Consider the following 24,771-nt stretch of genomic DNA (forward strand, 5'->3'; position numbering starts at 1 on the left):
TGTGGTTAAAATCACTTAAAGAAACTTGAACGTTTTGTTCCAAATTAACCTGAATTACTCACTTATAGCTAAAGCGTGAATTTTGAAGCTTTTTTCACTACATAAGCACAATAAATACCACAAGAATGCAAGTTTACATGCGTGATGAATCACTATCACTGTTCTCCATATGTAGCAACATGTTCTCCACTTACATTTTAAAAGGTCACAACAGCTCCAGAATTCACGTTTGGGGAATGACTGTGTAATTATTTGTAGAACAAAACATGAAAGTCTCTTCCAGTAATATTAACTAAAAACATAATTTTACTCATCATTTGAAAAACACTTTTCTAAAACAGATATTTGAAACTCCAGATGAACACATGGTGAAATAATCTTCCAGTTTGGAGTACAAACAGACATCATGACTAAACAGCTCTGTATGTAATACTATAAGAACATATAGAGGACAGGATAAATGACACTCACCATTGACCGTAACATTGAATGTTTTGGATGACAGTTTAACTCCATTGATCTGTAGTTGATAAAGTCCAGCGTCTGTGATTCTGGTGTTTGTGATGGTGAGATCTCCAGTTTTATGGTTCAGTATCAGTCTGCCTCTGAATCTCCCATCAGGACCATCAGACATTGAGAAGATTCCAGCCTCTTTATAGATTCGAGCAAAGGGATCATTTTCAGTTCCAAACTTCCATGTTAAATCTTCATCTTCATGTATTTCAGTGTTATTAGTGTATAAAGTGACAGATTCTCCCTCCATCACTGACACCGACTCAACACCAAACACACCTGGAGAAAAAACAGGAACAACGTTTGTGACCGATTGAAGCAACTGTTGGTTTATTATATCTTTAACTGAAATCAGATGTAGTTTGTAACTAAATGTGAACTGAATAATATCCAGAACAGCAGCAGAGTCGCAGAAGACGGAAATGAACATCAACAGATTTGTGTGTGAAACAATAATTGGATCTTTGTGGTATTTATGTTGCACATGATAAATGTGTGAAGTTATATGAGTTAATTACAGAATTAAGTTGAATTCTGCTGAATATTGTTAATAACTTCATATTTGTACATGTGGTCAGTTGCGCACAGAATCTGCACTAGTGAAATGTCGAATTCAAACGCCTGAATTCACAAAGTTCTGCACATCTGACACATTCAGTTTCTCAATAACATATTTTGGATCATTTGATCTTGCTTTCAGATACTAAAAGTGTAGATTGTGAAACTCATTCTGTGCCATGAACATTCGGCAATCATTACAGCACAGAAATTGTGAAATAAAAGTAATCAGATCTCGTCTCAGACTGCTGATGGTACGTTTAGATCGATAGACCTGAATCCAAATTCACTCTCACAATAACAGATTGATTTGATTTATCTGGGAATTACACAAAATGCAAATCCTCTAATTTGAACAGTAGTGATGGTGTGTTATTCTGTTCTGAAATGGAAAGAAATGAAGCCATAAAAATGCATTTATAACTTACCAACCAGACGCCAGCAAAAATAATACAATAAAACAAGCGTGTGAAACATTTTCTTCAGTGGTTCAGTCTGAAATAAAAACTCTTGTGTTACGTGTGAATCCTCCCCTGACAAGTTTTAACGCCCTCCCAGTTCACGCATACTCTGTTCACATAGGTGAGAGATGCTGTATATGTCACATATAAAGGTTTTTAGACGTTCACTGTTTTAGTGGTGAAAAATATTCTTTAGTTTCATGAATTAACATATTTGTTGAAAGGTAGTAATCTGGCTGTGATAGATCTCTAAAAACTGAAGAGTGGAATAAAGTGACTGTTCGATTAGTCATCCTAAAATACATGTTAATATAGTAATTATTGATTTAAAAATGGTTGTATATGTTTTTACTGTAACTGTCAATTGTTGTTTATGTCAAACAAAACAAAGAAAGTTAAAACCGTCTATCATCATGCACTAAAATTTTTACGGAAGTATGCACTGTAACACCTGTCCAGCTCAGTGCAGTCAAAGTGAAACCTGTTGTGGTCTGATTGTTTTTTAGTTGTTTTTTTTAGACACGTGGTTTGCTGTGGAAAAATAGCTTGTGCAAAAGAACGGCCATTTACTGCATGTCAAGTCATAACGTTTCTCAATATACTTAGTTTTTTAAAGCAGCTTTACAGAATTTCATACCATAATGCTTTTGCCTTTAAGCCCCCAGTGAGTAACAGATGATTGAGTTTTATTTGTAGGTGACAAGCTCTTGCCAACGGAAGCCCCAAACCACAAGGTGAGAAAAATTGTCTTTTGCATTCATAAAGCATTCATTTTTTCACATTTTGTTATGGTGCAGCCTTATGCTAAAATACTTTAAATTATTATTCCACCTGTGGCAAATTCAATTGGTTGGACATGATTTGGAAAGGCACACACCTGTCTATATAAGGTCTCACAGCTGCAAATGCATATCAGAGCAAACACCAAGCCATGAGGTAAAACGAGCTGCCTGCAGAGCTCAGAGACAAGATTGTGTCGAGGCACAGATCTGGGGAAGGCTACAAAAATATTTCAGCTGCATTGAAGTTTCCCAAGTGCACAGTGGCCTCCATAATTCTTAAATGGAAGAAGTTTGGAGCAACCAGGACTCTTCCTGGAGCTGACCGCCCAGCCAAATGGAACAATCGGGGGAGAAGGACCTTGGTAAGAGAGGTGACCAAGAACCCAATGGTCACTCTGGTTGAGCTCCAGAGATCAAGTGTGGGACTTCACACTGCTCCAGTGATCTATTGAAGATCTGAGTGAAGATGGGGGCCAGTTGGTTAGCACAGGAACGAAGGCACGCTGGTGAGACGCCATCTGGGCCTGAAGCCTTCCTTGATATTTGCTTCTGAAAGACCTGTCTTCACAGATCTTGAGTGCAGGTTGTGTAGCAGGAGGTGGGAGGAGGGGGTTGCTGGAGGTGTTAATGTTTGTGTGAAGCAGAGGTACAAGTGAGTGTGGGGTGTGAAATTGGGCCTTTCAAATCTGCAGTAGAACACATTCAGGTTGTCAGCCAGTCGTTGGTCCACCACAGGATTGGGGATAGGAGTCCTGTAATTAGTAAGTTGTTTCAGGCCACTCCACACTGATGCAGGGTCGTTAGCTGAAAACGTGTTTTTCAGCTTCTCAGAGTAGCTTCTTTTAGCCACTCCGATTTCCTTATTCAGTGTGTTCCTGGCCTGATTATACAAGACTTTATCCCCACCCCTGTAAGCATCCTCATTGGCATGATGAAGCTGTCTGAGTTTTCCTGTGAACCATGGTTTATCATTGTTGAATGATAAAAATGTCCTAGTAGGGGGCCTTTCGAACAGCTGGAAGCCCGACAGATGTAATGCGCTGTCCGGAATGGCTTCACTCAGCCAGGTTTCTGTGAAGCACAGTGCAGCAGAGTTAGAAAAGTCCTTATTAGTACGTGTGAGGAGATGTAGTTCATCCGTTTTGTTGGGAAGAGAGCGGAGATTCGCTAGATGAATGCTCCGCATTGCTGTTCGAACGACGCGCTGACGGAGTTTAACCATTTCCCTCGCCTGCGTCTCGTAGCGCATTTAAACAACACAGCCGCGCCTCCAACTAAAATGTCCATCAAAACGTCAGAATATTCATATACCAGGAAAAGATTATCTGGAATGTGCTGCCGAATGTTCAGCAGTTTGTCCCTGGTAAAACTGACTGGAAAAAGATTACTAAACACTGAATCTGGGCATTGATGTGGTAGGTCTTTTTGAGATAGGCCCTGTTAGCTCTAGATATTCCATTCCATTAATTGAATACCACTCAAAATGACCAGAGGTCGCATTTGCAGCTCATGTGACTGTATCTACTCTTACCAGTTTTCTGAGATCAATGTTCAGCCAAAAATGGAATCCACTGGAGATTGTCACGACAATGGACCTCAGTTCCCGTCATCAGAGTTCAAACGTTTCCTGCAAGAAAGAGATGTCAAGCACATTCGCACCTCCATATTCCATCCGGAAGGAAATTGAACTGTTGAGAGTTGGAATAAGGTACTGAAAGATGCGATTCTGACTGCGGAAAGAGCGAGAGCTCCATGGATATCATTTATTGTAGAATTCTATCAAACGTACAGAGCTACACCCCATGCTACCACAGGAACCTCTCCTTTCAAGCTCTTGTTTGGAAGGAAAATTAGAACAAAACATGAACCCTGCCATGAAGAAACTGAGAACAAAAGTGATGCAAAATCAACAAAAGATGAAAGCATACCTGGACACAAAGCATAAAGCAAGGATTCCAAAGCTCAAGGAAGGTGACCTTGTAAGGGTGAGAAAACCTTAACATGTCAGGAAAGGGAAATCAAAATTCAGTGACTCTATGCAGATTATAAGGAGAAAAGAGACACATAGTTACGAGCTGAGTGATGGACATACTTGGGAAGTGTCTCATTTGGCACCACTACATACAGATTTCACTCTGGCTGAACAATCAGCTTCTGCTCCACCACTGGAAAGTGTCAACATCCAAACAGAAAGGCATCATTGTAGAAGGAAGCCAATGTGGTTGAAAGACTATGTAACTTAAAATCTCACAGTAAGCAAGAAGAAAGTAATGGTCTACTAAAAGTGAAATAAATATTTGATTGGTTAAAGTTAAGTTGAACTGTGTTGATGCACATATCAATGTTCATGTTTGTACATGCCTGGTTACTAGCATTGTTCTACATTTTGTGAAACTGAGATACTCTTTTGGATCTTTGGTAATGCTCAGTGAAGTTGCATTCCGGATGTAATCTATTAAGTCTGGGGGAGATGTTGTATTCACTTAATACTGTTGAGTGGTAAATGGCCACTAGGGGGAGTTGTTGTAATATGTGGGGAACTGGTATGCATGTAAGAGGGAGAGAAGAATGCTTTGTTGTTGACATGCAATTCTTTAAGTAAAGAGACATGTGCGTTACCTGACTGTGATCTTGCTTGATTTATGTGACTAGACAACAGGCTTGTTCACATGTAAATAGTTCCCAAGTTTGATTGTTTTGTATTCTGACAAACGTAAAGTAAACTGTTACAATGCAAGTTTATGGCTTCATGTGTGCAATTTTTCTGTGACTACCTCTATGGAAATGGCAAGTTATGAAAAATGTGAAGTGGAAACCAGATTGTGACAATTGGTGCTGTGGCAGTTATGGAAAATGGTTTACAAGCTGAGGATTATGGATATTTTAAACTTGTGGAACGAAAGAATCTTATGTCAGGATGATGCTGACTGTAAGTGAGCTCAGTGTGAATAGTCTGTGACCAGTTGGGGATTTAAAGACATTCAAACTTGACGCTTTAAATGAATCAGAACATTCCAAAGACATTTTATACAGCTTTAAAGTCAATTGGTTTTTGAACATTTGAATTGTGAAGACATTGTTTTGAACATATACAAAGACTATAACACTTATGCTAAATGTTTTATTAAATTATGGAGGACATGGAGGAAAAGGCTGCTGCAGTGGCAAACACTGGCAGTGCAGTAAAGTACACTCACAAAGCACTGGAGGAGCGTCTGAATCTGCTCATTAATTTAAGTCAAAAATGGGTCAAATTACCATCCAAATGAAAGAAATGGACAAACTCAAAGAAAATGAGTAAAATGTAGACAAATTAGAACAAATTCTCACAACACTTAACAAGTTATGTCATGGCTTTATTGATCTAAATTAAAATGTTCAAGAGCTGCTGCCTGAGGATCATCAAATTAATGATCACCATATCTGGTTTGAACCAAAATCATCAAGCATCAGGGACTTTGTTCTTTCTACTGAACAGCAGATTAACCAAGCAAGGGTTGCAGGAGCTGCAAAAAATGAGGACATTGAGCCAGTGTTTCTGAAGTTGCACCAGTAGTAAGAAAAAAAACAAAGAGTAGAGCAGGTTCATCATCTGGACTTAGTTCTACATCATCTTCAGCTACTATTCAAGTCCTACTCTACAAAAGAGAAAAGAGGCTGATAAAGCTGCTTTGTTAGCCAAAGCTGCCTCTTTAAAAAGGTAACAAGCCTTACAGGTGGAAGAGGTGAACTTGAAAACCAAATTGGTGCAACTGGAATTACAGACTGCAATTACAGCTTCTGATGCAAAGTTGAAAGAATATGATGAACATGAAAATTATTTTTTATTTATTTTCACAACTACATTATAGAGATCACGAGGAGGTTACCCCGTGTGACTCTACCCTCCCTAGCAACCGGGTCAATTTGGTTGCTCAGGAGACCTGGCTGGATTCACTCAGCACGCCCTGGGATTCGAACTAGTGAACTGCAGGTGTGATAGCCAGCATATTTACCATGGAGCTGCCCAGGCCCCAAAATGAAATTTCTTGTGTTGGCATGAATTAATATGTCCAGTCACAGGATGCATTGGATCAAAGGAGTTCAAACCCTTGTGAAGAGCATGAGAGAGAAAATGCTGTTTTCTGGCCTGCAACCAAACCAAAGTCAAAGGCTGCTGCTGACCATACCCAAACTCATAGTTTAAGTCAGAATTTTCCAATACCTTAAATTCCAGAGGACAATTTGGTTCAAATCATGAAAAAACTAATTGAAATAACACTGATGCTTGTAAAACAACTAAATCTGTATCAGTCACCCCATTAAAGTGTTCTAGTCTTTCAGGGTGATTCTCTAAGCAACTGATCATTTATCAGAGCCTTTGACAATACCGTAGACAGCAAAACTGACAATTCCAGGGACAAGTTGTTTTATTTGGAGCAATACACTAATGGTTAGCCACAATACTTACAATACAGTACATACTGTCAGACTTCAAAATATTTGGTCGTGCACGTTTTTCTTTTTTCTGTTTGTTTGGTTCTGGGGGAAGTTCAGGGGTTGATTGTTGCTCCAATGTGGAATGTGGTCTTTATAATTATATTTTTGACAGGCAATCAATTTTTTCTCATATGTCAAAATGTCAAATGTTCATATGAGTGAACTGTCTCTCTCCACCTGGAATGTGAATGGGTTGGGGCAACCCATAAAAAGAAGGAAGGTTATTTATTTTCTTAAACGTAAGAAATATGATGGAGTGTATGATGGAGTGTTTCTTCAGGAAACGCATATTTCCCCGCAGGGGAATATTATAAGTAAATATCTACAATTCAAATGTCTCAAACAGATTAAAGATAAATTAGAAAGTGTCTGTAACGGTATTCAATGGAGAGGAGGAGGCGAGAACCGGCTTTTCAATATAAATAATATTTTAATGAGAAACTTAAAAGACAACATAAACACACACGACGGACATGTCCGCTAACGATCTCTCTCTCCCGCACGACACCCTGCAGTCGACCTTTATACCTCGGAGGCTTGATTAGCCTAATACTGGTCACGACCCGGCCCCGCCCTCCGCCCTGCCACAGTGTCATTATTGTTTTTGGGCAAAGATTGATTTAGGCTAATATTTACGCACCTAACGCTGATAACCAGGGCTTTTTTTTAGAAGTTTTTTTATAGAACTTGAAGGGATGTTGCAAACTGCTGACACCCCTCATGATATAATATTGGGAGGAGACTTTAATCTTTTGATTGACTCAGTCCTTGATCATAATGAAGCCAAAGTGTGTAAGCCCCCTAGAGCAACATTGACGCTTCACAGGATGTGTAAAAATCTTGGTAATATAGATATTTGGAGACTTTTGAACCCATCTGGTAGGGACTATACTTTTCTTTCATCAGTCCATAAGATCTATTCTAGAATAGATTTTTATAATATATATCTAAGTCCCTCATTTCATCTGTTGTTGATTTCTCAATCTCAAATCACACCCTGGTGAGTTTAGAGGTGTTGCCACATCAGCAGAAAAAGAAATCAGCAGTTGGTGCTTTAATGTGTCCCTTTTGCAAAATCCTGATTTCCAACAAATGTTAAAGGCTGACCTCAATGTTTATATGGAGACCAACTGGTCCTCAGTATCATCAGTGGCTTGGGAGGCACTTAAGGTGGTTCTTAGGGGTCGGATCATACATTATGTCTCATTCATAAAAAATCCAAAGCATGAGAACTCATGGAGTTTGAAGGAAGTATTAAAAGAGCAGAGACAGAGCTGAAGTGCCGAAAATCATCTGATGGCCTCAGAGAATTGACCCAATTGAAATACAGATATAATACTATTTTGTTGCGGAAGGTGGAGTTTTGGCTATTCAGGGCAAGACAGTCATACTTTGAGTCAGGGGACAAAGCAGGGAAGCTTTTGGCTAGATATATAAAGCAGAGAAAATCTTTTTCTACCATTCCCTCAGTGAAATCTGCTGGTGGTAAAATTTTTACCTCTGCCACTGATATTAATAATACCTATTATAAGTATTCTATATTGATCTTTCTAGTTCCGCATCTTCATCTTCTGATGAAGATATTAGAAACTTTGTGGAACCATTAGAACTCCCTAAACTGATGACTGAGCAAACAAATCTCCACATCCTTGGAGAACTACAAGTTCTCCAAACGTGTTATTTTCCATTCCTTTTCTTTCAGGGGGAAAATACCCTGTGGAGACCACATCCTGCACAAAAGGGGAAGTCAACATGTGGCAATACGACGGATAAAGGATCTTCTTTCTCAGGGATGGGCATCTGGCACCCACGCCCAGACCTCTGGAATTTCCACATCTGCTCCCTGGATGGGAGGCAGAAGACTTAAGTGGTCTACTGCCCGCAGTGGTAAACATGATTGCTCAGACCAGGGCTCCTTCTACAAGGCAGCCGTATACCCTGAAGTGGCGTGTGTTCACCAAGTTGTGTTCTTCCTGATGCTAAGACCACAAGAGATGCGCAGTCGGATCAGTGCTTTCCTTCCTGCAGGAAAGGCTGCGGGTGGCTAACCCCCCACCTTGAAGGTGTTTGTAGCGCACCACGATGCAGTAGACAATAGGTTTTTAGGGAAGCATGACTTGATCATCAGGTTCCAGAGAGGCACGAGGAACTTGCATAATTACTGGAGCTGTGAGACCAAAATATGTTGAATAATGTTTGAAGTATTGTGCACTTGAAACTGCCATTGTGCAACATGCAGTATGTGACTGTAATGATATAGACTAGCCACATGCAGCAGATCAGAGGAAGAGGAGGAAACTGTCATAATGTATCACAAAACTCTGTAAGTTGCAGTATATTGAACTGTGGTGCTGGTTAAATAAGCTGATTTGTGCTATTGAGGATGCAACCACAAAATCTTAGAAGCATTTGCTTAAATTAGAAATGTGTTCTGACATTTTTCTTTGTGAATGTGTAACATTTTTAAGCCTTTAAGAAAATACTGATTTAGATTCACTGGGTCATCTTCTTGTTCCAAAAATTATAACCAGAACATTTAATTAAAACAAATTACTTTCAGTAAAAACCAGTGGCTCGACTTTCTCCAGACTGTTTGGTTCCTTTTTTCAAATAGTGACCATATTGGACAAATCCCCAAAAAGCCCTGAAGTTCGAACTTCAGGGCTAAAATTGTGCTAATTCAATTCTATCGATCGACTGGATGTACAACAACAGGCATGATATGTAGTTTTGTCCCTGAACAAATTTGCTTTGGCACAACAGCCAGTAAACCTCAAATGTAAAAAAAATGACTTTGATTTGTGTAATAAAACATGCTTCTCTTCATAGCCAGAGAGAAATGATGAACATTTCCTGTTTACAAGGTCACTTGACAAATATAAGTACAGTTGCATAGATTACAGACTCATCTTACCTCAATAAGAAATGAACATGGCTGTTTGATGCCATATTGGAGTTTATTCAAGCTTTGTCCTAATTTTGCAAATGATTAGTAAATAATCAGATTTAATTTAAATATTACATTGTTTGGCCAGTCTTCAGACACTCTGAGCCGGATTATTTTCTGTTTAACATTGTTTGCATTAAGTTGAGCCACATAAATTATTATTTTCTATAAAACAGAAATGTTCTTCTCATAAGAGCCATAAAACATCTAATACACTCTTAACTTTACTTAAGAGCTGGCATAACTCACTCCTTGCCAAAACTGACGGATTACCAAAACAAGACTAAAATATGCATTTTAATTGTTAAAAGAACTGTATTTGTGATGAGATCTTTTAATTGCAGTTTGTTTTTTCCTGTAAAACAAAAATATAAATCTTGTTTAAATAATTTATATTTTTACATATAATACAGATTTGTCTTTCATATGAAAGTGACATTATTTTCTATTGATATCAGATTTGTAATTTCCAAAGCTTTCTATTCTTGAAGTCCGATTCAGATGTGAAAAGTCAGTGGTTTGTCTTGAATAAACACATGTTTATTTTGTGCATTTGGCTGCTGTCATAGAGAGTGGTTCTTACCTGCTTTGTTCACTAGATGGTGCTCAATGCAAAATGTGTAACTTGTAGGGCAAATGCATACTCTCACACTACACACACTTCCTGTATTCATACCTTGCTGAAGTACTTTACATTCACCAATATGTCCAGTATATAACCATGTAAACCATGTGAAACCATCCTTGTACAGTTTTTAACCGGTTCCTGTTGCTGATGGTACGCTGCATGAGTGTTTGTAACTTACTAGTCTGCTTAGCATTGCTTATTATTATTCTTAGAAGTTCATTGTTTTATCCATTGCCGTTTTACCATGTGCTTCGTGTTTTTCCGCTTTTCTACTATTTCATCTGTGTGTATTATACCGTGCAATCCCTGTTCTCCAATTTGTTTCTTTTTTCCGCTTGTCTACATCTCACATCTCGACTGTGTGGATTTGTTTTCTCCACTGTGTTAATGGATTATCCCAAATATTTGCTGATTAGGAACCACATCAATCTCAAACACTCGCAACTCAAGAACAACCATAACAACAACACCAACAAACAATTGCGGTTAGTCATGGCATCCGCTCATTTTATTGCTTCCTGCATTGCAGATCAAGTTTACAATGCTGGTTAATTCTAAACGTACATTTTCTAAAATTGTTATTCATGTCGGCACCAATGATGTCCGGCTTCGCCAGTTGGAGATCACTAGAGATTATGTTAAAGAGGTGTGTGAACTTGCAAAAATGATGTCAGGCATTGTAATATGCTCTGGCCCCCTCCCTGCTCGTCATGGTGACGAGGTTTATAGTAGATTAGTGTCACTGAATGGCTGGATGTCAGAGGTGTGTTTGGAGAATAGCATAGGGTTTATAGACATTTGGAAGAGTTTTTGGGGTAGACCTGACCTGCTAAAGAGAGGGGTGGCTGTGGCTCAGGTGGTAGAGTGGTTTGGCCTCTAATCGCAGGGTTGGTGTTTCAATTCCCGGTTCCACATGCCGAAGTGTCCTTGGGCAAGACACTGAACCCCAAGTTGCTCCCAATGGTAGGCTAGCGCCTTACATGGCAGCACGTCCGTCATTGGTGTGTGAATGTGTGTATGAATGGGTGAATGAGATGCAGTGTAAAGCACTTTGAATACCGCTAAGGTTAAAAAGAAGCTATATAAGTGCAGAACATTTACAATTTACTCCATCCCTCCAGGGAAGTCTGCTAGCTGCCTTGAGACGTCACACAGGTCACATAAACTACAACACATAGAGACTGTATCACCTAGATATCATTTAGAGACTGTGTCTGTTCATCGAACTACCAAACACAAAACCCTCACTAAATAATTGGTCAAACTAGGTCAAAAAAAGTAATTGAAGATAAGCATCATATAAAGGTTCGTCAACTAAACATTAGAACTCTTTCAACCAAAGCAATAATTGTAAATTAAATAATTGTAGATCATAGTTTGAATGCACTCTGTTTGACTGAAACCTGGCTTAAACCAGATGACTATTATTAGTTTAAATGAATCTACTCCCCCAGGTTATTGTTATATACACAAGCCTCATCTGAAGGGTCGAGGGGGAGATGTTGCTACAATTTACTGTTAAGTTTTTGGTGTTACTCTTACATCTCTATCTGCTCGTATGAATGTAACACATCATAAGATAGTGTAATGCACTTTGGATCACATCATGTATATGTAAATGTTTTCCATCTGAAAGGACTAAATATAAATTGAAACAAATGACAATAAAATGCAAAGTAATCTCTTCAGTAATCAAAATACGTTTTACGTGTAACTTTATTCTAATTACCAATTATTTAAATTGTAACTGTAGTGGAATACAGTTACTTATATTTTGTATTTTAAATACGTAATCCCGTTACATGTATTCTGTTACTCCCCAACCCTGACTAATAATGCTTAATATGACACCATAAAATATACATAAACAATCTCTGTCAAACCATTTTCTGGTTTCCTTGGTGAATTTGCTAATTTTCTATCTGATCTAGTAGTTACTGTAGATAGAGGTTTAATTGTTGGTGACGTCAACATTCACACAGATAATGAAAATGAAACATTGGGATTAGCATTCATCGATATTCTCAACTCTCTTGGAGTCAGACAAAATGTGACGGGAGCAACTCATCGCCATTATAATAAGCTAGATTTAATTCTGTCATATGGAGTTGATGAGGGCAACAGTCTGGTTCCGGAAGTAAAAAAAATCCCATTCATTTATCCCATAGACGAATCGATTTTCAATGATTACTTATAAACCTTTAAGGAATGACCTACCATGAGCTGCAATGTTGTTCATCGATGGTATATGCTTCCGTTGAAGCCAAACGTCTGCGTAATCTCAACTTCATTTTTTAAAAATCATGTTTATATAGCGGAATTCATGGTAAACAACTACATTACCCATGATACCACAGATAAATATCCACCCACAGAGAACCGCGTCCAATGAAACCTACGTAACGTCCCTCTGAGCGACCGCGCGCTCCCATGTCGCACTGTGAATGACGTAATTCGGTCTCCCTTCACATTTAAACTACTGATATATTTGCACATATCGGGATATTTTGCAATAAACGTCAAATATATTTATTCTTACAATCAACAACCCAAAATCAATAGTTTTATTTATTCCATCGATTTTTATTCAACGACATCATTCGCAATGCTTCATGGGATTGTAGTTTGTACCCTCATGAAACACTATTTTCAAATTGGTGATGTTGTGATTCTCCTCGGAGCTGGTTAGTTTGATTCATGACTTACAACTCTTTTATGAAGGAAGAACCCAGACGACTGAAAAAGTGGGCGGGCACTGTTGCGCTCTATTGTCCGTTTTGTATTTCCTGGTCTTGAGACGCCATGTAAAAACTGCCAAACGAGAACATCCAGAAGACAACAACAACCATGTATGTGTTACTTGTTGTGTAAAATTAATTATCGTCATGTTTTAAAAAAAAAAAAAAAAAAAAACATTACATTACATTACCCGCTATATACGCCAATGCGAGTGAAAAAACTGTAAAAAGGTGGATAGAAAAACATATAAACAAATAAATGAAGTAAATAATAAAAATCACACAAATATATTTCACTTTCTCCATATTTTTAAATATATTTTTCAGAACTTTATATTTAAGGATAAATAAAGAAGTTGCTCTTGAATGAAAATATTGGGCAATGTAAAGCATGTTTAGCTGCTTTTGTCTAGAGTCCGTTGTATTTTCACACGTGACAGCAGATGTCCTCAGTGTGCACTTCAAATAGAGAATCGCTTTGTGAATCATATTACATTCACCACATTAGCAGTACACAACTAGAGCACAACACGTGGGATAGGCCTCCTAAAGCCCTTAGTACAACGCAAACACCAATTCACTTAAGGATTATGCTAAGATTGATTAGTTTTTCAAAAATATATTTTTATTTTATAGATTTTTTTTCCACTAAATCTAAAATGCAGATGATAGGTTAATACATATTGAATCATCGGACAATAAAATTGTTTGATTATTAATAATTAAATTAATTAGCTGATTATTTGGTTGAAGTACAGATGAGATAAGATTAAGCAAACTGGACATGAAACAAGAGGTAAATAAATATTTGCAATTTTTCTTTAAATTGGCATATTTTAATTTGTCCAAGCCATTGAGAGACAGAAAAAAAAGATGCTCTTGTACATACATGCACAGTACAGGAAGAGGGCCTAGGTGTGATTATTTAAGAAATAAAAAAATACTGAAACGTGCATGAGCACTGAGCATGAAAGGGCATGCATTTTTATGTAGATGGATTTGCCTTTAAATTGATGGGGGGCATGGTCGTGTATCTGTCTGCGAGAGAGGGAAAGTAAGGCTCGTCACCTGGGCTGTCATTATCTAACACATGTCTTGCTGTAGTAATGGCGGAGGAAGACCTAAAAGGCAGATGTTGTATGCAGCCTTTGAAATAGAGGTATTTGACATGTTATTCACTTGCAGACCTACAGACACACACAGTCTAAATTAGATCTGATCTGGTTTTGACAGCTTATCAAAGGCAAAACGCCAAATCAGAATCAGCTTTATTGCCAAGTATGCTTCACATACAAGGAATTTGTCTTGGTGACAGGAGCTTCCAGTGCACAACAATACAAAAAACAATACAAAAACAGCAGCAAGCCATGGATAATAATAAAAAAAATATTAAACATATACGTACATACACACAGACACACATACATAGTGCAATTCTAATACAACTCCATTATATGAAGTACAAAAATACAATATGTTATGTACAGTAATGGCAGAAGAGGATATGTTGGATAATATAAATAGACTAAACTGTGTATTGCACATAATTATTGCTCATTGGGGCAGCTTTAACTGTTCAGGAGATGGATAGTCTGAGGGAGAAAATAGTTCCTGTGCCCGACAGTTCTGGTGCTCAGAGCTCTGTAGCATCGACCAGAAGACATCAGTTCAAATGGGTAGTGGGCAGGGTGAGTGGGATCCAGAGTGATTTTTACAGCCTTTTTCCTCACTCTGGAAGTGTATAGTTCTTGATGGGGGGGCAGGGGGCAACCAATAATCCTCTCAGGCATTCAAACTGTCCTTTGTAGACTTCTGATGTCTGATTTCGTAGCTGCACCAAACCAGACAGTTATTGCAGTGCAGAGGACAGACTCAATGTCTGATGAGTAGAAGTACCTGTGGCAGGTTGAACTTCCTCAACTGGCGAAGGAAGTACAACCTCTGCTGGGCCTTTATCACAATGAGAGTCAATGTGTGTCCTGTGAGATGGTAGTGTTGAATGACTCCACTGCTGCCACAGTGCTGTTTAGAATGGTGAGGGGGGTCAGTGTTGGGGTGTTCCTCCTAAAGTCCACAATCATCACCACCGTTTTGAGCATGTTCAGCTCCAGGTTGTTTTGACTGCACCAGTGAGCCAGCCGCTCAACCTCCTTTCTGTATGCAGACTCATCATCATCTCGGATGAGGCCAATGACAGTGGTGTTGTCTGCAAACTTCAGGAGCTAGACGGAGGGGGTCCTTGGCAGTGCAGTCATTGGGGTAGAGGGAGAAGAGTAGTGGGGAGAGCACACATCCCTGGGGGGCACCAGTGCTGATGGTACAGGTGCTGGAAGTGTATTTCCCCTGTCTCACAAGCTGCTGCCTGTCTGTCAGGAAGCTGATGATCCACTGACAGATAGACATGGGAACAGGAAGTTGGTTTAACTTGATCCGGAGAATAGCTGGGATGATAGTGTTGAAAGCCGAAATGAAGTCCACAAAAAGGATCCTTGCGTATGTCCCTGGTCTGTCCAGATGTTGCAGGATATGATGCAATCCCATGTTGACTGCATCATCCACAGACCTGTTTGCACGATAAGCAAATTGAAGGGGATCTAGAAAGGGTCCAGTGATGTCCTTCAGGTGGGCCAACACCAGTCTGTCAAATGACTTCATGACCACAGACGTCAAGGGTGACAGGTCTGTAGTCATTAAGTTCCTGTGATTTTTGTTTTTTTAGGGACAGGGATAATAATTGAGAGTTTGAAGCAGCATGGGACTCCAGTGATCTACTGAAGATCTGTGTGAAGATGGGGGCCAGTTGGTTAGCACAGGAACGAAGGCACGCTGGTGAGATGCCATCTGGGTCTGGAGCCTTCCTTGACCTTTGCTTCTGAAAGACACAGCACACATCATCTTCACAGATCTTGAGTGCAGGTTGAGTAGCAGAAGGGGGGAGGAGGGGGGTTGCAGGAGGTGTTGATGTTTGTGTGTGGTGAAGGTCAGAGTGGGTGTGGGGTGTGAGATTGAGCCATTCGAATCTGCAGTAGAACACATTCAGGTCATCAGCCAGTCGTTGGTCCACCACAGGGTTGGGGGTAGGAGTCCTGTAATTAGTAAGTTGTTTTAGGCCACTCCACACTGATGCAGGTTTGTTAGCTGAAAACTTGTTTTCCAGCTTCTCCGAGTAACTTCTATTAGCAACTCAGATTTCCTTATTCAGTGTGTTCCTGGCCTGATTATACAAGACTCTATCCCCACCCCGTAAGCATCCTCTTTGGCATGATGAAGCTGACTGAGTTTTCCTGTGAACCATGGTTTATCATTGTTGAATGATAAAAATGTCCTAGTAGGGATGCACATGTCCTCACAGAAACTGATGTATGATGTAACAGTATCTGTGAGCTCGTCCAGGTCTGAAGCTGCAGCTTCAAAAACACTCCAATCAGTGCAATTGAAGCAGGCTTGTAGTTCCCGCTTTGCTTCATTGGTCCAAGTCTTAACAGTCCTTACTACTGGCTTTGTTGATTTAAATTTCTGCCTGTAGGTCGGATTACGATGAACCAGACAGTGATCAGAGAGTCCCATCGCTGCATGTGGGACAGAGCGATATGCATCCTTTATTGTTGTGTAGCAGTGATCCAGTATATTCCTGTCTCTGGTGGGACATATGAAGTGCTGTCTGTATTTCGGAAGTTCACTTGTGAGGTTTGCCTTGTTAAAATCCCCCAAAATAATAATAACTGTGTCCGGGTATTGTTGTTCTGCATTTGTGGTTTGATCAGCCAGCTGTTGCAGCACTATGTTCCCACATGCGTTTGGAACGATGTAAACGCACACCAAAATAAACAAAGAAAACTCCCGCGGCGAGTAGGAACGGCTTACAGTTAATAAAGAACACTTCCAAATTAGGACAGCACATCCTCTATAACGTTGTTACATCTGTACACCAACTTTTATTGATGTAAAAGCTTGTTCCACCGCCTCTCGTTTTCCCCGTTAACTCTGCGATGTGATCTGCTCTGAAAAGCTGAAAGCCCGGCAGATGTCACGCACTGTCCAGAATGGCTTCACTCAGCCAGGTTTCAGGGAAGTACAGTGCAGCAATTTGAAAAGTCCTTATTTGTACGTGTTCGTCCGTTTTGTTAGGAAGAGAGTGGAGATTCGCTAGCTGAATGCTCACCTGCGTATCAAAGTGTGTTTAAACAACACAGCTATGCTTCCGACTAAAATGTCCAGCAAAACGTCTGAATATTCAAAAACCAGGAAAAGATTATCTGGCATGTGCTGCCAAATGTTCAGCAGTTCATCCCTGGTAAAACTGACTGGAAAAAGATTACTAAACACTGGACAAACAAACAAAAATAGCAAAGAATTGGAGAGCTTCACACCGAGGCGGCCATCTGTGGCGCCATCATTGTGCATCAGAACATGAAAATATGAGATTATATGTTGATTCTATTTGTCAGGAAAGTCATTGGGTTCAACAGCCACAAAGAACTGAACTGAAGTTTAATTTTGTATTTTTTTTTATTTGTCTTCACAGCTTTTCTTGCTTCTTGTTTCACACTTAGTCTTTGCCATTCTGTGGTCTAATGTGTTTCCTGAGTTGCTGTTTAACTGTTTTTAACAGCACGTACACCCTGAGCCAATGTCTTAACAGTCTTAGAATGTCCTGTGTAAATTCACTAAATATTATTCTTAAAATAACAATGTTGTATATTTATAAAAAATAAAGTTTTCTCTCTCTGATTTATTTTCTTTAGTCATTACTTTCATTTAATAACTGTTTGATTAGGGTTAGGGCTTTATCAGTCATGCAGTTATGCATGAGTAAAACAAAAATAGAACTAAATAAATAGTTTTAACTTTTTAAGTTTATGATATTCATTATATTTGCTAAATCATACTTTCACAATACCCCATTACTCTGAAATATACTATTCCTTTAGCAACATGTCTTAGAATAAAGGGAATGTCATTGAATTTACATGTGATATACATTTTATAAAACAGAATTACAGTGCTGGCAAGACCCCCCTCCCTCCCTCCCCTCCCCCCAAGACCCGCCCCTGATTTGCAGCCTTTGAAATAGGAATATTTGGCATGTTATTCACTTGCAGACACACACACACACACAGTCTATATTAGTTTTGAAATATTTTCATTTTAATAAGTCCATAAACCAGCTACAGAAGTCTATTAGAACACCAAATTATTTGAAAATGTTAGGAGACCATTTCATTAATCTTTAAATCACACTTTAAAACTCAGGATCATTTTGGCCATCTCTAAGGTAAACATTAAATAGCGTTATGTCCCGATTGTCTGGGGTTCTCTTGGATGCAACAAACTTAACTCGAAATCCAGACAGAAACGAAGAAAAATCTCTTCAGGAGGACGCAAGGGCAAAATAACAAACAAAAAATGTAAACTTACTAAGCACAACCCCAAAAGCTATTAACTTGGCCTGTAAAGAAAGAATAAAAGAAATAAAATTATTGGGCTCAGCGAGTATTGACACTGACTATCACCCCTGGAGTCGCGAGTTCGAATCCAGGGTGTGCTGAGTGACTCCAGTCAGGTCTCTTAAGCAACCAAATTGGCCCGGTTACTAGGGAGGGTAGAGTCACATGGGGTAACCTCCTCGTGGTCACAATTAGTGGTTCTCGCTCTCTTTGAGTGTGGATCACGAAGTGTAGCATGATCCTCCACATGCTGTGAGTCTCTGCGGTGTCCTGCACAATGAGCCACATGATAAGATGTGCAGATTGACGGTCTCAGAAGCGGCAACTGAGACTTAGTATAAGTGGATATATATACACACATACAACATGTGGATATATATACACACACACACACAACAAAAATGTCACCCCCTCCCCACAGTGTCCCAAAATGAATTGTAAAAATGTTCAAATTAAATTTATCCAAGTATATCTGCAGTGAGGGGAAAAAGTATTTGATCCCCTGTTGATTTTGTACGTTTGCTCACTGACAAAGAAATTATCAGTCTATAATTTCAATGGTAGGTTAATTTGAACAGTGAGAGACCGAATAAGAACAAAAAAATCCAGAAATTGAATTGCATTTTAATGAGTGGTAGTGGTCTAAGTACATAACTGGTAATCTGGTAATCAGAAGGATGCTGGTTTGAGCCCCACAGCCACCACCATTGTGTCCTTGAGCAAGACACTTAACTCCAGGTTGCTCCAGGGGGATTGTCCCTGTAATAAGGGCTCTGTAAGTTGCTTTGGATAAAAGCATCTGCCAAAATGCATAAAAGGTAATGAGGGAAATAAGTATTCGGCCCCCTCTCAATCAGATATTTCTGGCTCCCAGGTGTCTTTTATACAGGTAAAGAGCTGAGATTAGGAGCACAGTCTTAAAGAGATTCCTCCTAATCTCAGTTTGTTACCTGTATAAATGACAACTGTTCACAGAAGCAATCAATCAATCAGATTCCAAACTCTCCACCATGGCCAAGACCAAAGAGCTGTCCAAGGATGTCAGGGACAAGATTGTAGATCTACACAAGGCTGGAATGTGCTACAAGACCATCGCCAAGCAGCTTGGTGAGAAGGTGACAACAGTTGGTGCGATTATTCGCCAATGAAAGAAGCACAAAAGAACTGTCAATCTCCCTCGGTCTGGGGCTCCATGCAAGATCTCACCACGTGGAGTTGCAATGATCATGAGAACGGTGAGAAATCATCCCAGAACTACACGGGACGATTTTGTCAATGATCTCAAAGCAACTGGGACCATAGTCACCAAGAAAACAATTGGTAACACACTACACCATGAAGGACTGAAATCCTGCAGCGCCCACAAGGTCCCCCTGCTCAAGAAAGCACATGTACAGGCCCGTCTGAAGTTTGCCAATGGACATCTGAATGATTCAGAGGAGAACTGGTTGAAAGTGTTGTGGACAGATGAGACCAAAATCGAGCTCTTTGGCATCAACTCAACTCGCCGTGTTTGGAGGAGGAGGAATGCTGTCTCTGACCCCAAGAACACCATCCCCACCGTCAAACATGGAGGTGGAAACATTATGCTTTGGGGATGTTTTTCTGCTAAGGGGACAGGACAACTTAACCACATCAAAGGGACGATGGACGGGGACATGTACCTTCAAATCTTGGGTGAGAACCTCCTTCCCTCAGCCAGGGCATTGAAAATGGGTCGTGGATGGGTATTCCAGCATGACAATGACCCAAAACACACGGCCAAGGCAACAAAAGAGTGGCTCAAGAAGAAGCATATTAAGGTCCTGGAGTGGCCTAGCCAGTCTCCAGACCTTAATCCCATTGAAAATCTGTGGAGGGAGCTGAAGGTTCGAGTTGCCAAACATCAGCCTTGAAACCTTAATGACTTGGAAAAGATCTGCAAAGAGGAGTGGGACAAAATCCCTCCTGAGATGTGTGCAAACCTGGTGGCCAACTACAAGAAACGTCTGACCTCTGTGATTGCCAACAAGGGTTTTGCCACCAAGTACTAAGTCATGTTTTGCAGAGGGGTCGAATACTTCTTTCCCTCATTAAAATGCAATACAATTTATAGCATTTTTGACATGCGTTTTTCTGGATTTTGTTGTTGTTATTCTGTCTCTCACTGTTCAAATTAACCTGTATTTATACTAAAGTAATACAAAAATGTCTACAAAAGATTTAGAAGTGAGTCGTTTTACGATTATACTGCAAATCACTTTCACAAATCAGCCCCCAAATGCAGTCTCCCATCATGTTCTCGTTATAGTGTCCTTGGTAGCGTGCTCAAAGTCCAGTATATCCTGATGTAAGAGCTTGCCTTGCTCCAAGTATGCTCTCATGTTCTCCTTGAATTTATCAAGATGAGCATCAAGGATATGGACTATGAGGGATATCAGAGATGGAGCTGAGGAGAGAAACCCACTCTACCCCAACCAAAAAGACCTCAATGACTTGATTAGAGATCTTGGTCTCACCAAGTCGAATGCCACATGGTCGACTTGTGGGGTAATACATTTGGACCTTTTGAGCTCTAGTCTAAATGAACCACACATTAACATTCAGGGTCACATGAAACACTACAAAAATTACTCTAAATGGCACAAAAAAAGTAACACATAGTTACAGACTTCAGAACTTCATTGAGGAAACTGAATCTCAGACCGTTTGATTAAAGTCTCACAGCGACGCCTGCGTATACCACTTGATCATCCTCGTTACCTTTCTGAAAGAAAACACAAGAACAATCACAGAGGGTAAGAAAGCCATTGGATGTTGAGTGTTTTATAAATGGTTGTGATGTGCTAAGTTTGAATATATTGTATGCGCATGTGCTATAACAGTCATTTAGAAGTAAATAGAAACTTCTCTGCTTAGTTTCTGTTCCTCATTAGCACGAGAGGAATATTTATAACATTTGGTTCCTGGAAATTCAGTTACTGGTGAAACTGGTTATCAGCGGCTATTTTAGCTATGTCAGTGGCTTCATTTAGGATACCCTTTATTGTTAATATGAAATGTTTTAACTGATCTGTGATTGTCTTACAAAAATGTGTTTTATGTCTAGATTTCTGGTGATCTCATGGTGATTGTGCAGTTGGATGCTGACTTCTATAAATCAAAACCACTGACCTGAATTGGATTTTGACAATTAATCAAAGGCAAAACGCCACATGAAAATATTACATTATATGTTTGTTATTTGTCAGGAAAGTCATTGGGTTCAACAGCCACAAATAAACTGAACTGCAGTAATGTCTTGATGAGGGAGTCTAAAGACAAAATAAGATCTGAGTGAAGTTCACTAGAACAACTTAACTAAAGTTTAATTTGATATTTTTTTTTATTTGTCTTCACAGCTTTCCTTCCTTCTTGTTTCACACTTAGTCTTTGTCATTCTGTGGTCCAATGTGTTTCCTGAGTTGCTGTTTAACTGTTTTTAACAGCACGAACACCCTGACCCAATGTCTTAGTCTTAGAATATCCTGTGTAAATTCACTAAATATTATTCTTAAAATAACAATGTTGTATATTTATAAAAATAAAGTTTTCTCTCTCTGATTTATTTTCTTTAGTCATTACTTTCATTTAATAACTGTTTGATTAGGGTTGTTCTAATCTCTTAAGTATTATAACTATAATTATTAAGCCTCTACAATTAATTCCAATGCATTAAAACTTTGTACATAATGTAAGCCTTATGTGCGCTATCTAACTTTTTACTTTAAGATTAAAGTTTGAAAATCTTCCACTGACTAACAATGATTTAGCTGAAAATGTGAGCAGGCAATGATGACGTCATTGTAACATTTGCATACTGATTTGTGATTGGTCTTGTCTTCCTTGCACTTACCATATATAGTCACCTTTACACTGCACAGTGACTATATTAATGTTTGTGCCAGCAGAAAAGACATGTGCTGAGTGTAACAATGTAAAGAATCTGTGTCTTGCTTGAGTTTAGATGTTACGATGACTCAATGAGTCTACAAATAACTAATAGAATACAAATAAATGTGTTTGTCTGTTTTTAGATCATTATACATATGCACAAATCTAAATCTGACACTGCTGTACATGATACAGAATCACACGACAGTCATGAATTCTCACCGTTTTCGGTGTATTTCGTTTGTAGAGCGTTGGATCGGCGTATGTTATCTCATCAACGTTCTGAACAGTTTGAACAAAAACAAACACAACAAACTCAACTTTTAGAAATCTGTTTCTTCAGAAAAATGTAAGTGTATCGTAGTGTAACATCTACTTTTTCTTTAAATGTATTTGCTCTAGTTAACACTTGCCCTCTTCTGCTTTTTTTCTGTGTTTCTTGCAGATGTAGACTTTAACTGCAGCCACAATCAAAACTGCAGCCACAATCAACAGAGTCAAAACTGCAGCCACAATTCCAGCGACGGCAGATATTGATAATATCCTTGGTGTCGGGACTGAATCTGTAATGGAGAAACAGAGTTGGGCTATGGTTCTCAAATTGTCTGAGGCTCTCAAATTGAGGGTGCACTTTTTCATACTGTCATCATTGAAAAGTGACCCGAGCACTTGTACAGCATCATCAAATATGTTAAGAATCTATAATTGCTATTTATATAATTATTCAAAGGCTCTTTGTCCCCAGTGTGTGATATGCAGATGTAACCGGTCCTGCTTGACCTGCTCCACGTGGGATTCGAACCAGGGTCGCTGACAAGGGAATCAGGCGCGATAAGGCTAAAGGCTACAGCCCCAAGTGTCAGTCACTAGTGCGCCTCTTGAGGCTAGGGGAGTGAGATTTAAACAATGCACAGCTACATACCAGCTGCATACCAGATGTTAATGCTAATGATGTGAATTTTAGTTCTTAACCAATGAGAATTTTCGTGCTCAAATTTGCATTAATAAACACAAATATCACCGGTGACATACCTGAACACGTCTGACAGACTTCAGTGATGTTGAGATGTTTAGTCTGGTTTCTGATGGGATTGTTGATCACACAGCTGTAGATGTTGTTCTCCTGATATTCCACCTCCAGAGGTAGAGAGAGACTGCTGTTGAGATCAGACACACTGATGGAGGACAATAAACTGTTTCCTTTGTACCAGGAGAGAGTCACATGTGTCACATTCACCACTGAACACACCAACACACATTTAGAGCTTGAAGAACATTGAGAAGAGTCTCTGATGATCACAGGAACCGGCAGACGAGCTGGAAAACAACATAGAATAAAGAGATATAATATTAAACTTAAAGCATTATTTGTTGAAGATCCCATGAAAACAGTGCAACGAGTTCGAAAAATCCCTAAAATGTTCTATAAATTTCCAATGTTACTTAACAAGTTTCTCTTGATAAACCAAACTGTTTGTTACAAACCTTAGAACTTTGTGTCTAATCACCAAATTATTCAAAGTTCAAAGCACAAGTAGTATTTTTTAAGATTTCATGACCATTATGTCAGTGGCACTTTCCCTTAACTGCTCATGTACCCTCAAGGCACGGTGGCAATTACATTTATATTTCCTTTCAGTAGGCCAAAGCAATGAGATGAGATTTCCTTACTTCATGCTTGCCATCTTCATGTTATATTTACAATGCATGCTTACAAACGATCCAATTTACACAATGTTGTCTGAAAACCTGCGTAAAGTTGTCAGATGAAGCACAAGTCTATCCAGATTGTCATTCAGAAAGCAAAAGTACTCCGAATAATTCACTCAAGCCATCTCAGCTGAAACTCAGTTAACACGTTTCACCATGTGTAAACACTAAGTAGCAAAATTGTTCAGACACGAGTCTGAATCTCAGGATAAATTAATAGGGCTGCATGTGCTTTGAAAATAAAAGGATCACAAAAATGTTGGTGGGTTGGTGGTTCGAATCCCGGCCCACACGATTATGCCGAAGTGTCCATGGGCAAGACACTGAACCCCAAGTTGCTCCCAATGGCAGGCTAGCACCTTGCATAGCAGCTCTGCCACCATTGGTGTGTGTGTGTGAATGGGTGAATGAGTCACAGTGTAAAGCACTTTGAATACCGTTAAGGCTTAAAAAGGTGCTATATAAGTGCAGACCATTTACCATTTGTAATGTCTACAAAAAAAATGCACTTTATTGTCATATATACAGTGGATGAACACCCTTGTTATTACCCAAATTCGTATTCACGATATACTGGTTCACAACATAGGGAGCTT

At 39.3% G+C, this 24,771-nt stretch overlaps 1 protein-coding gene across 1 annotated transcript in view; it reads right to left on the reverse strand.

Annotated features, from left to right (window-relative positions):
* Positions 1–21,162: 21,162 nt before the first annotated feature.
* LOC127639392 (uncharacterized) overlaps positions 21,163–24,771 on the reverse strand; it is a 30,047-nt gene continuing 26,438 nt past the window's right edge. The window contains exons 4-6 of the mRNA XM_052121375.1: positions 23,498–23,782; positions 22,688–23,028; positions 21,163–21,299 (exon numbers count right to left, since the gene is read on the reverse strand). Of these exons, the coding sequence (XP_051977335.1) occupies positions 22,868–23,028; positions 23,498–23,782 (446 nt within the window). The 3' untranslated portion in view covers positions 21,163–21,299; positions 22,688–22,867. The remainder of the gene's footprint in view (positions 21,300–22,687; positions 23,029–23,497; positions 23,783–24,771) is intronic.

Source organism: Xyrauchen texanus, chromosome 48 (assembly GCF_025860055.1).
Source record: "Xyrauchen texanus isolate HMW12.3.18 chromosome 48, RBS_HiC_50CHRs, whole genome shotgun sequence".
In the NCBI taxonomy this organism is placed as follows: domain Eukaryota; kingdom Metazoa; phylum Chordata; class Actinopteri; order Cypriniformes; family Catostomidae; genus Xyrauchen; species Xyrauchen texanus.